Raw genomic sequence first — 12,955 nt, forward strand, 5'->3', positions numbered from 1 at the left:
TACATGGGAGAACATTAGTTTTACATTCACCATATCACATTTCATTTCATTGTTATGGTTACAATCCCCTCCATGCATCATCAAACATCTGCCCACCACCCTCCCTACCCGGGTCGTCAGCACACAGCCCCCTCCCTCTCTGGGTCTAGAGTCCCCAGCTGCTCTATCTCTCCACATCATCGTCTCTGCCTCCATCTCTGGTGTCACTACTTCTCTGGGTAGGGTCCCGCACTCCACTTTTCTCACTTGATGGTCCCAGGGACCTCTGCTCCTGGACTGCAAAGTCACCCACTCCCCTCTTTTTGTTACAAAATATCTACCTTTACATTTCCAACCCTCACAATCAGTCCTGATAGCCATTATTCACTATTGTACCACAAAAGTCTTATCCCCATCTCCTTTCATCAGCCCTATCCAGACAGGTTGGAAACCACTCAGTGGAGATTCTACCTTCCGCCACACCCTCTGAAACTAGGCTCCCTCTTGAAAGCTTGTAAGCTTCTTGCCTTTGTAATTTCCCCATTTTGCATAGCCAATGTCCAAGTTGCCCATCCCTGTCTACCCTGTGTACCGAGGGGGTGGGAATGATCCCATTGTAAAGATTTACTCCCTCTTTTGAGAGACTACATTCATAGGTATAGGTCAAGTTCATAAAATTATATCAGATTACTCTTTTTTTTCCTCTTCTTTCTTCTTCTAGTTGAGTTCTGATCATCTAGCTATTGAAGCCAGGTCAAGTGAGTACTATTTGCAAGTGTGGGTGTTCTTGTGCATATGCCCTCACTTCTTATCAGCTCGACGCTTCACTCTTTGCTCTAGCCCTCTGTGGCCATGCCGCTGTCTCTGGGCCCAGGAGTCCCCAGGTCTTGCCATACTGCTGGCCAACCAGGTCTCAACCCGGGTTCACAGGAGTCTATTGAATGTGGTCGGACTTTGCTCAGAACTTCATTGCCGTTTTCCCTCTACTTCCCCTTATTGATTATCAACGTGGTCACCAGTCAGACCACATGCCTTTTTGTGTATCCCCCTTGAGTCTTAGTCTTGGAAGGGGGTTTGCCCTGGGGGGACCTGACCACTTGCCTTGATGGCTCCTGGGCACACAACTTGCTTGATCTTGTAGTAGTCAGCTGGACTACTGTTATTGTTTTTGATTTTTCCTGCTGGTCTTTCTTTCAAGAAGTATCTTCTGTTCTTGTAGTCACTCTAGGCTGGTCTGCTTGTCCTTTTAAGTGGAGATTTCCCACCTCAGAAGATTCTGGATGGGGTTCAGGATTCCACAAATGGTCTTATGCAATGCAAAGGCTCCGCAGGAAGCCTCCTTCACTGGGAAAGTTGTAGCCCCATTTTAGGTATTCCAAGTTATGGGTTGAAGGCAGACTTACAAGCTTTCTATGGTAAAGTTTCTAGTTCTCCCTTTCTCTCCCTACGTAGGTCTTTAATAACATGAAAACTATTTGTTAAGAAACACAGTTGGCAAATACCTCATGGCATCTGGTTCCATGATTTGGAAAGGTTTAGGGCCATAGTTTTATGGAACATTCCAGATAACTAATAACATGGCCTAATACCGTGTTTAATACTTCTGGTTTACCTCCTAGTTCGTTGTGTAGTGCCTAAGGTTTTAAAAGCTGGTAAGTGGCCATCTATGACATAACAACTGGTCTTTATTCCCTTGGAACATGAAATGATGACGTAAAAGAAAAACTTGTGAAACTTACCTACTTCTGAAGTGAAACCAAACCAACAGCAAGTTGTAGTTCAGAAATACAATTTTAAGAAGAATAGTAATGAAAAGTAGGTCTTAGGACTTCTGATAGCCTCCTGGTGTGGTGCTGTAGGACAAGTTGTGAGCTGCTAGCCATAAGGTTGGCAGTTCAAACCCACTAGCTGGCTCCTCAGAAACCCTATGCTGGGTTGCTATGAGTCAGAACTGATTTCACGGCACTTAACAGCAAGGACTTCTGATGGTCAGAACAAAAAAGGCATCATATTGGGGAGAGGGTGTAAAAAAGGAGGACGAGAGAAATTCATGCTTTCACCTCAAGGACCATCACCATAAGTATAATGCTAGGGTCTGTACTAGAGAGCATTTTTGGGTTTGATTATGTCTTTGCAATATGCAGTTGATCATCCTGGCATTGTTGTTGTTGTTAGGTGCCATCGAGTCGGTACCGACCCATAGCGACCTTATGCATAGCAGAACGAAACACTGCCCGATCCTGGGCCACCCTCACTACTGTTGCCACGCTTGAATCCGTCAATGCTGCCAGTTGGCCATTCCATCTCATTGTGGGTCTTCCTCTTTTTCTCTGACCTTCCATCTTACCAAACATGATATCCTTCTCCAGTGACTGGTCCCTCCTGACAATATGACCTGGCATACTAGGTTCTTAACTCTTACGGTGATTCTTTTCAACAATAATATGTATGGTAATCTGCATTTTCATCTTAAGATCTGAAGGGCAAATTGAAGCATGACTCACTTTTGAAGTATTGGAAAGCTAGCCAATCCCCAAATTCACTTGTGTTAGTTTGGATTTGTTTATATGTAACTATACATGTTGGTTGCACCCACCCGTCTCCCGCTAAGTACACCAGTAGCTCCTCTTGTGCTCAGAATGCTTCTACAGCTGTCATGCCATGGATGTCCTCACTCAGGTGACTTTCCTTTAGTATACAAACTGGGAGTTGGAAACCTTGTACCCTGTTTATTGTTTGAATTTTTGTCAAAATGTGGCCAAGTAAATTAATTTCTTTAAACATCCTCTTTCATATTAAACCCTAGCACTCATCTTGCCTTACAATGACAATTGTGCATTGTATTTGCATCTCACTCTAGTGCTTAAAAGCACTTGTTTATAATGTCCTTCATTTGAACTTGAAAGCAATACCCTCTCCTCCCTGCAAAGTATCATTCTTGCCAGTATACAACTTTTATATCTCCTGTATCTACATCTGTGGAGGATATGTGCTCCCTGGATATTTGCTTTGGATATACACTCTTTAGAGAGAGAAATTTACTAGTAAATATTAACTTTAGATATATAGTTTTTATTTGCTTATCTTTAAAGTTGTTCTAAGTGGGCAAACACACTTATTCTATTAAGACATCACAAATTTATTTTTAAACTGCAATATCTATTTCAGGTCATCTGACTATGGGAAGAAATAAGACACATCAAAGAGAAATATTGTTTTTGTAAAATCATATAAACCTGTAAGCTATGTTGCCTTTTATAGCAGAGCACAAAGCGCTATAAGGAAGACGCCTGGATTTAACTCAATAGACGGTCATCTGGGCCACTGCAGTTTCTGATATCATCAAAACATCTGAATGAAACTACCTGGCATTGTGCTAGAGTTACTGGGCTGTGTAGAGAACAGTTTCTTGAATTTAGCCTTTGTTTTCATATTTGCATATCTGCATAATTTTGGAATCCTTTTTGAAAGCATTTATTGAAAACATTTGTTGAATGATTTCCTTCAAATAATCATGGGTTTAGAAAGACTTCTTTGAAAAGTATGCTAAATCTCTTTTATTCACTTTTCCTCTATCTCCCTTCATCTGTTTAGGAAGGACCATCCCAACTTGATGGAGTCCTGGTGTCGCACTTTAGGGGAGGCATTGGACTGAAAGGTAGGTTTGAACCACAAGTTCGGCAGTTCAAACTTACCAGCTGCTCCTTAGAAACCCCATACAGGGTTACTATGAGTTGGAACCCATTTGACAGCACTTAAGAACAACAAAATCTCAACTTGAAGACTCTCTAGTGGCATAGTTGGTCACACATTGGACTGCTAACTGCAAAGTCAGTAGTTTGAATCCACCAGCCACTCTTGGGAGAAAGATGAGACTGTCTGCTCCACTAAAGATTTACAGCCTCCCAAAACCTATACAGGGTCTCTATGAGTTGGAACTGATTCAGAGGCACACCACCACCACCACCACCATCTCAACTTGTAGAGCATTGGTGCTGCAGTTAGGTAAGCATTAGGCTACTAACCTCAAGGTCAGTGGTTCAAACTCACCAGCTACTCCAAGATACAGTCTCAGAAACCCTAAGGACATAGTTCTGCTCTGCTCCATAGGTTTTCCTATGAGCTAGAGTCTGCTCGATGACAGCTGGTTTGAAGAAAACTTGGTGGCATGGTGGGTCAAACATTGAGTTGTGAACCAAAAGGTCGATGGTTGGAACCTGTTAGCTGCTTCAAGGGAGAAAGACAAAACAGTCATCCTCTAGCAAGACTCGGAAACCCTAGGAACCAGTTCTATTTTGTCCTATAGGGTTGTGATGATTTGGAATCGACTCAATGGCAGTAGATTTGGTTTTTGGTTTATCTCAACTTGAGCAGAACTAGTCTTCTGAAAGGGATCACACTAGAAGGTCCTGGATTGTTGTCTTTGCTGTTAAGTGTTTCTAACTCATAGTGATCCTGAATAGGGTTTCCAAGGAACAGTTGGATTTGAACCAATGACCTGTGGTTTGTAATCCAAGGCTGATCCTACTGAGCCACACCAGGAGTCCTAGATAGAGTGGGAGAAAAAGCTAATTAAGTAGATGGAGACCGGAGGAACCCCTGAGACTATGACTCTTACAAAAAAAAAAACAAAAACAACAACAAGGAAAACCTATGCCAGTGTGTTCGGTGAATAAGCAGTCTCTTTGTTGCTTTATATTTCAGTTTCTAGAAAAGTAAAACTTTTTGTATTTCTTTTTCTATAAATTGTGTGTTATGGTTCTTAGTCCAGGGCATTCGCCTACTTTCAAAGTGTTTTATACATCAAAGAGTCTACTCTCCATTTCTTTTCTTATTTTGATATGGTGTTTTTGATGTGTACATTTAAATTTTGATTTTCATGTAGTCAATGATCAGTCTTTATGACTTTTGTTGATGTTATGCACACAAATTATCTTTTTTTATTTAGAAGACTAAATGGAAAATTAAATAAACACAGTTTTTCCTACAACATATTCCAGCGTTCAATAAACAACCAATCAGTTCTGTCTGACCTGTACCGTTGTATCCCTATCTCTGTAACTTTACTCAAGAAGGGTTCATGCTCTCCCTCTTTTGTCTTCTCCAGTCTTGAAAGTTCAAACTCTACTTCCTCTGGGGCACTTCTGATCATCTTGGACTGCAGCAATGGCCAACCAATTGCCAGTCAAGTCCACTCTTACTTATGGTGACCCCATGTATGTCAGAGCAGAATTCTGCTGCTCCCAGGGGTTTTAATGACTGATATTTTGGAACTAGATTGCCAGGACTTTCTTCCAAGGTGGCTCTGAGCGAACGGGTACCTCCAACCTTTGCGGTTAGCGGCCCACTCAGGGATTGCAGCAATGCTTCCTCTAATTGCTTTGAGGACCTATATGGTTCTATTTTTGTGAGCAGTCCTGTATATAGATCCAGTCTTTGTCTTGGGGGGAGTATCCTCTGCCCTTGATGATGGCTTGGGAGCTAGAGTAATTCACACATTTGAGTTTGACTGAAAATATTAACAGACTAGGCATCTAACGGATTTCCTCCACTGTATTTCAACAGCATAACGAACCACAATTTGTATAATCGCTTGTCTTTAAATGTGCAAGTTCTATATTCCCAATTTCCAGTTCTGCACTGTCATAGAGATTATTGGTGCATAGTGTTGGATACGTGTCTTTGATAGAGAAGTTCAGCAGACAGTGGCAGTTTCTTCTGCTATTTCACCCAAATTCGCTGCAAGCCTCCTCTCTGGCCCGAGGTCTGGAGTTGGCTTTACTGACTGGTCCGAGAATATGAGGAGGTATCTTTGAGTTCTGCCCTGGGCAGGAGCCGGGAACGCCTTCCTCCTTCCCCGCCGGAGAAGTTTCCAGCGCGCCGCAAACACACAGAAGACGCCCAGCGCAGGCCGCTGTCAGTTCCTGATCCGGCGGGTGCCAGCTCCATCAGCCGCAGGTTTTCCGATCGGAGCAGCCACCCCCACGCCGCAGGCGCCCGGCGCGTGGAGCCGGGGTGCGGCTCCGCACCGCCCACTCTTGGGCTGCGCTAGCTCCTCGCACAGCTACTCCAGGAAAGGCGAGCTGAAAACTGCAGCCGTGCCGACGCCAAACCGCGAATCTCGGAGCGGGCGCCCGAGGCGGGCGGACCTACGGACGGGATGGCGGCGGCTGAGTGCGCGCGGGGCTGGCCACTGCGCTTTTTCCCGCTGCTGCTGCTGCTGCTCCAAGTCTTGTGTGACGCTGCTCCGGACCCCGAGGCCCCGGCTGGGCTCAGCCTGCACCCGCCCTACTTCAACCTGGCCGAAGCGGCCAAGATTTGGGCCACCGCCACCTGCGGGGAGCGAGAGCCCGGCGGCGGACGGCCCCGGCCCGAGCTCTACTGCAAGTTGGTGGGGGGCCCCACCGCCCCAGGCCGCGGCCACTCCATCCAGGTGAGGTCCTGGGAGAGCGGCGGGCCAGGCTGGGAGCAGGAGGTGTGCTGGAGACTCCTGGCAACTGGGGCGACGTCCTTCCCCTCACTTGCCTGCGTTTAGGGCGACGGGGGACCGCTTCTCCCCACGCGGGTCCGTGGCTCCAGGCGCCGAGAGCGGGCTCCAGATCCGCGTGTGCGAGTGGCCCCAGACCACGGGGCTTGGCTCTCGGCGACAGTGCGTGCCAGCGACCTTGGGTGATGGGGAGGGTCCCTCCACGCTTACGCCTGCCAGCAGCCCCTGGGGGTAGGGCGCTGGGAGTGAGTCTTTGGGTACCTGAACCTTGCTACCACGCCGCCCTAGGCGTATATAGGTAAAGCACGCCGGATGCGAGGATGTTATCAGGTTGGGGCAAGTTGAGGAGAAAGTCCAAAGTGGAGTTCTGAAGATGCTTGGAGCTGTCACCTGCCGCCATCAGCGGAGGTGGTACCTAGCCAGGTCCTTGAGACCCCCCACACTTTATAGGCGTGCCGCCTTCTTCCCTAATCTTATTCGGAGAAGTTGGCAGCAGTTCCTCTTAGTCATGTAAGTTCTGGAGAATTTCTAGCTTGTCATCTATATATTGCTCTTCACATCAACATGTCAATGAAAAGATCAGTCTACAGCCTGAATGGCCATCTTCCAGTGTCGTTGGGGCTAATGACACTTTAAATGGACATCGATAGACATGTCTCTCAGTCTTTCAGAACCTTTCGGCCACCAACTCCCTGAAGTAAATGATACAGCTGCTGGTCTTCAGTTAGCCTTCTGCTATCTGCTAGGCCTTCCCACACAATCCACCCACAGTGCTGCGAGGTGTTTCAGGTGGGGTGGTTCAGAGACTTGCCTGCGCCATTGTTGTTAGTGTTAAATGCAGTCGAGTCGGTTCCAACTCATAGAGACCCTGTATAAGGTTTACAAGGAGTGGCTGGTGGGTTTGAGCCACCGAGTAGTCCACTGCTTTACCTACAGCACCATACCAGGACGGCATAAAGTGGTGTAATCTGAATTTGAATCCTGTACTGACCCGACACCTTCTTTGTGCCAAGCCCAAGTGGTTTCCCCCTTATTCTAAGATGGCCTGATAATTGCTGGTAGGGAATTGTGTTACCAGTTGTCTGGTTGCTAAGTGCGGTCCAGTCTGTTCCAACTCAGAGCGACCCCTCTCTAGGGCTTCCAAGGAGCATCTGGTGGGATTGAACTGCCAACAGCACAGTCCAGTGCTGATCTTATAGTGCCAGAGAGGGTAATTTTGGAGCTTGGGCTCCAAAAGGTCAAGGGGAGCATTGGGAGTCTGTAAGAGTCTAACATACGGCCAGTGTTTTAAAAAGTATTGACCGTGCATCCCCAGAAGGGAAAAGTGGTAGATCATGGGGTGTTAATATACACGTATTTATTTATAAATACATGCATATGTAATATATTATTCAACAAGATACTTATAGTATATGTCTTATGTTGTTGTTGATAAGTACGGAGCTGTAGCTACCCTGTACAGGGTTTTCAAGGAGCGACTGGTAAGCTTGAACCACCAACCCTGTGGTTCAAACTTACTTTGCTGTCCAGCACATTAACCCACAGTGCCACACCAGGACTCTGTATATCTTATAAGATAGGCCAAAAAAAAAAGAAAAAAAAAAAAAAGTAACAATGATTAAAGTACTTCTAATTTTCTTCTTAACAACAGTAACAAAATAATTTTATTTTCTCTTTATAGTTTATTTGTATTGTGTATAACTTCTAATATATAAATATGCAAATATAATTGTGTGCACAACTATTTTTGATGAGTTAAGCATTTATAATACAACAATTTAAAGTTGATTTTAATGCTTGCTTTTTAAACCTTGAAAGAAATGTAGATTCAACTGCATTTCAGAATCATTGCTGTTCTGATCGTTTCTTACGTTGTTCTTGTTTTAGTGCTGTTGAGTTGACTCTGACTCACAACAGCCCTGAATTGGGTTTCTGAGGAACGGAAATGGTTTTGAACTGCTTACCTTGCAGTTTAAATTTACCTTTTGGTCCAGTGCATATCCTACAGCACCACACCAGGAGTCTGGAGTTTCTAATATAGGTCATTAAACCCAGGCTCCCAGTCCTAGATAGAGTAGGAAGTGACCATCTGAGGTCACTCAGCACACTGTGTTAAAAAGAATGTTATCTCGTGTTATGACTGCTTCTCCCCTGAAAATAAGGGGTGAACAAAAGCCCTGCAGAATAATGCTTTTTGCTTTCATGATTGAGGGCTTGGGAAGATGCACTAATTACTAATGGGAGAGATTCTCACTTAATGAGCAGAGTTTTGAGTCAGGGACAAGAAGGGGAAGGTGAGTAGCAGAGGCCAGGCTGTTGGGTGCTCCTTCTAGGAGCAGCTCGTACAGACTTGTCTTCCATAAATGTGAGGAGCAACGAGCTATGGGTGGGAGAAGAAAAGAGACATATGAATCACTTGGCTGTACCTAATTGCTGGTTGTCTTGAATTTGCTAAAGTACAGTTCAAGATGGGAAGTGGAGAAGAGTAACCCAAATAGGTCAACCTCTTTTAAACATTGTAAAAAGAAATCTTTGGGGTCAGTAAAGATTTAGAGTGTTTGGTCAATAGAATTTTACAAAAAAAAACCACACACACACAAAAAAAAAAACAAGTGAAAATCGTATCTTAGAATAAAATCTGGGTTTATGGTAGTAATTCTTTAACAGTAGTGCACATAGTTGAAATATGGCTTATGTCAGAAAGGTTCATAGTATTTTTAAAGTCTGAATTTTGTTTATTGTGTGAAAAGTGTTTAATGTAGTTTCCTTGGACTTATGATTTGTTTAATAAGCTTTTCTATTCTTGCTACTCCTCATACATTAATTTTTGATGTCTGAGGGCTGTGATTCAGGGACCCTGTCTGTCTTGTTCACAATCCTATTCCCAGTGCTCAGTGCAAAGTAGCCACTCAGAAAATGTTGAAGGAGGCTTAGTGAAGATATAGCTGAAGGCTCTGAAGAAGTTAGTGTAAAGACTAAATGAGAAAAATACCCAAGTTGATTCTCTTTTGTTGAAAAATGTTTACAATTAGAATATTTATCTATGAAATACAAGGGAGTTTGAAAAGGTTAGTGGAAAAATTCCATTATTTTTTAATTCCATATTTTTCATGGTCTGTTTAAAGCCCCTTGTGTAAATATATTATCACTTGGACTTTTTTATGTAAGTGATGATAAAATGGAAATTAGACAAGGTGTTGTTGATATAATCTTACGTGTTTGCTTTAGCTTGGCATAAATACTGTGCTCATAAGAAATGATATACACATATTTACCAAACATGTGATCACAATGTAGTACAATGATAGTTCAGCGTATCTTTTATATATACTTTGATTATATTTGGATTTATAAATAACCTCGTCACAGGGTCAGTTCTGCCTCATGGCAGTTCCATATGTTACAGAGTAAAACTAACTGGTCCACAGGGTCTTCTTGGCATAATCATTATGAAAGCAGATCATCAGTTCTTCCTTTCCTGGTACCATAGTGTGGATTTGAGTTGTCAGCCTTTGTGTTAGGAGATGAATGCAAACCATTTACCCCATCCAGGGACCTTGGATTTGTGTATAGGAATGGGTGTCTAACCCGTATGCTATCGATAGAACTATATAGTAAATAGTAAACGCTTGCTCTAAGCCACAAAACATTCCTTCACATTTGTGTAATTTGGGTTAATGGCCTTAAGTGGGAAAGTCAGGGTCACTAAGTTTTTGTTTATAGAACGATTGTGAATGAAACCCATTTGTTAACTTGAACAAGAGCTATTTTGTGTGTGTGTGTGTGTGTGAAACTAATGTGAAATCCTGAGCAAGGGCTGGAAAATGTGACTTTTACTATTGTTTAGTGCCATTGAGTTGGTTCCGACCCATAGTGACCCTATATAGGAGTTCTGACGAGCGACTGGTGGGTTTGAACCACCAACCTTTCAGTTCAAACCAACCAAATGGTCCAGTGCTTATCCTACAGCTCTAGACCTGTAATATAAGTTAGCAATTCCACTCTTAGGTATGTACTCCAAATATTGAAAGTAGGAATACAAACAGATACATGTACATCAATGTCCATTACAGTATTATTCAAATAGTAGAAGGGTGAGCAACAATGAAATGTTTATTGACAGGTGAATGAAAGCACCAAATGTGGTACAGGCAGTCCCCGGGTCACAAACAACTGGGTTACAAACAGCTGACTTATAAAGAACTTTTAAGCAGGTCTCAAACCCATTCAAACTAGTTGTCTCATAGCCTAAGAAGTGAGACAGGTACAGACTTGAATTCTTACAATTGGGGTGACTTGTCATGGTAACCAGAATGGGAAAAATAATGGGTCAAAGCCTTGGAATGGGAGACTCAGATGAGGTGTAGCGAGCCCTTTCAGGAGCCTTGTGCCTGAGACTGGATTGTTGGCAGGCCTGTGGAGAGCCACACACATTCAAAGCGACTCAGTCAGCTGCCATTTTTGAGCGGAGCACCGCCTTCTTTGAGCTTCTTCAGCTGTGCCTGACCCCAGAAAAACCAGTCTGAAGTCTTGCTTTGAAACAACTGAACCATCCCCTACTTGCAACAAATGTTTCAATATAGTCACCTTTACTTGTCTGCATGTGATGGGTTTAAATCATTGAAAAGACTTCGAAGCTATTTTTTTCACTGAAGTAAGGCTAATAAAAAACCTTATGTACTTGTTCCAACTTCCCTACAAACTCCTAAAGACACAGTTTGGAATGGATCTTTTTTGTACCCTGGGGACTATCTGTGTTCACATACAATGGACTATTACTCAGCCATGAAGAGAAATGAAGTCCTGATACACCTGACAACATGGATGAATCTTGAAAACCTTTTTCTGAAAGAAGTCCGTTTCAAAAGGGCCAATACTGTATGATCCCACTAACATGAAATATCTAGAATAGGCAAATACATAGAGACCAGATTTCATTAGTGTGTACCAGGGGTGGGCAATATAAGGCATTTATAAAACCGACTTCAATTCTTGCTCAATTTTCTGGAACCAATTGTCTAATGAGATGTTCAGATAACTACAAATATAGAATCAGGACAAAGCTAATTCCTATACATAAAAATAAATACTTGTATATATATCTTGGGAGTTCTGGTGGGACACTGTGGGATAATGTACTGGACTGCACGGTTGGTTTGAATACAAGGTAGGTGGTTCAAGCTCACCAGCTACTCCTCGGAAACCCTATACAGGGTCACTATGAGTTAGAACTGACTCCATGGCATTTAACAACAACAACAACAACAACAAAGGAGTCCTGGTGTGGTACTGTGGGATAAAGCACTGGACCTTAAGGTTGGTTTGAACCATAAGGTCAAAGGTTCAAACTCACCACCTGCTCCTCAGAAACCATATACAGGGTCTCTGTGAGTTGGAAAAGACTTGATGTCACTTAACAGCATATATTCTGGGAGTGTCATGGCTCCGTATGATAAGCACTGGACTACGAACCACAGGGTCCATGGGTAAAACCCGCCAGTTGCTGTTTGGGAGAAGGATGAGGCTTTCTGCTCCTGTGAAGATTTAAAGCCTTGAAAACTCTAAGGATCACTATGAGTTGGAACCAACTTGACTGCAAACCAAACTGTTTACTGTGTACTCAGGAAATGTCAGTGAACCTGGACAAAACCCTTCTGGGGTGGAAAACTAGGACAAAGAGAGAAATTTTTCAAGCAGTTGTTTCAAAAGAACCAAATCAAAGGCCATATGAAGAAACTCATTGCATCACATAGGGAACGGACTTATTCAATGTACCTGAATGTTGTAACTCCGCTGAAGTGCCTTTAGTTGTGCAGTATGCATGGACTAAGGAGTGGGGGCGGGGTGGTTTGGAAACCAGTCTGGGTAGGGCTGCACCCTCTTCAGATATGGGGTTCTCTTTCTGCTTGGAAAGAAACTGCTGTGTGGAAGAGCTAGTGGGGCCCTGATTAGAGCTCTCATGCCAACAGTGGAATCTGCCTTGACGACAGTCAGCTCCCAGAGCTCCATGTAGCCTTCCAGTCTCTCAATGTTATAAACATTGCATTTCTTCCTAGTTTCCCCATCCTCCATGTTCAGAAAATACAAGTGGAATGAATGAATGAATACTAGCTACACTTAAGTAGATTATTTATGGATTGTGAGAGATGAATATGAAGAAATGAAACAGTTGATGCTATATTACTTTCAAGGTCCAAGATCTACTGCATGTATGTTCTAATGACAGAGTGATGCCAAATAAGGGGGCAGAATGGTGAGCAGGTGGAGTAGCCCTAGTAATCAGTGGCCTTGCTCCCCTGCTCAGTATAAGGTATTAATTTAACACATACTTACGTAACAGTTTCTGCTGCCTGACACTGTTCTAAAGCACTTCACACTTACTTCAATCCTCACAACAGTTTATGAAGGCGATTCTATTAACATGCTCATTTTACAGAGGAGGAAATGGAAGCACAGAGACGTTAAGTAATTTGTTTAAGATCACACAGC

At 43.4% G+C, this 12,955-nt stretch overlaps 1 protein-coding gene across 1 annotated transcript in view; it reads left to right on the top strand.

The window, feature by feature from the left end:
* The first annotated feature begins 6,112 nt into the window (after positions 1–6,112).
* The window catches only part of LAMA3 (laminin, alpha 3), a 368,228-nt gene continuing 361,385 nt past the window's right edge, over positions 6,113–12,955 (top strand). The window contains exon 1 of the mRNA XM_006835121.1: positions 6,113–6,412. Within this exon, the coding sequence (XP_006835184.1) occupies positions 6,140–6,412 (273 nt within the window). The 5' untranslated portion in view covers positions 6,113–6,139. The remainder of the gene's footprint in view (positions 6,413–12,955) is intronic.

The sequence above is a fragment of the Chrysochloris asiatica genome, unplaced genomic scaffold, assembly GCF_000296735.1.
Source record: "Chrysochloris asiatica unplaced genomic scaffold, ChrAsi1.0 scaffold00015, whole genome shotgun sequence".
In the NCBI taxonomy this organism is placed as follows: Eukaryota; Metazoa; Chordata; class Mammalia; order Afrosoricida; family Chrysochloridae; genus Chrysochloris; species Chrysochloris asiatica.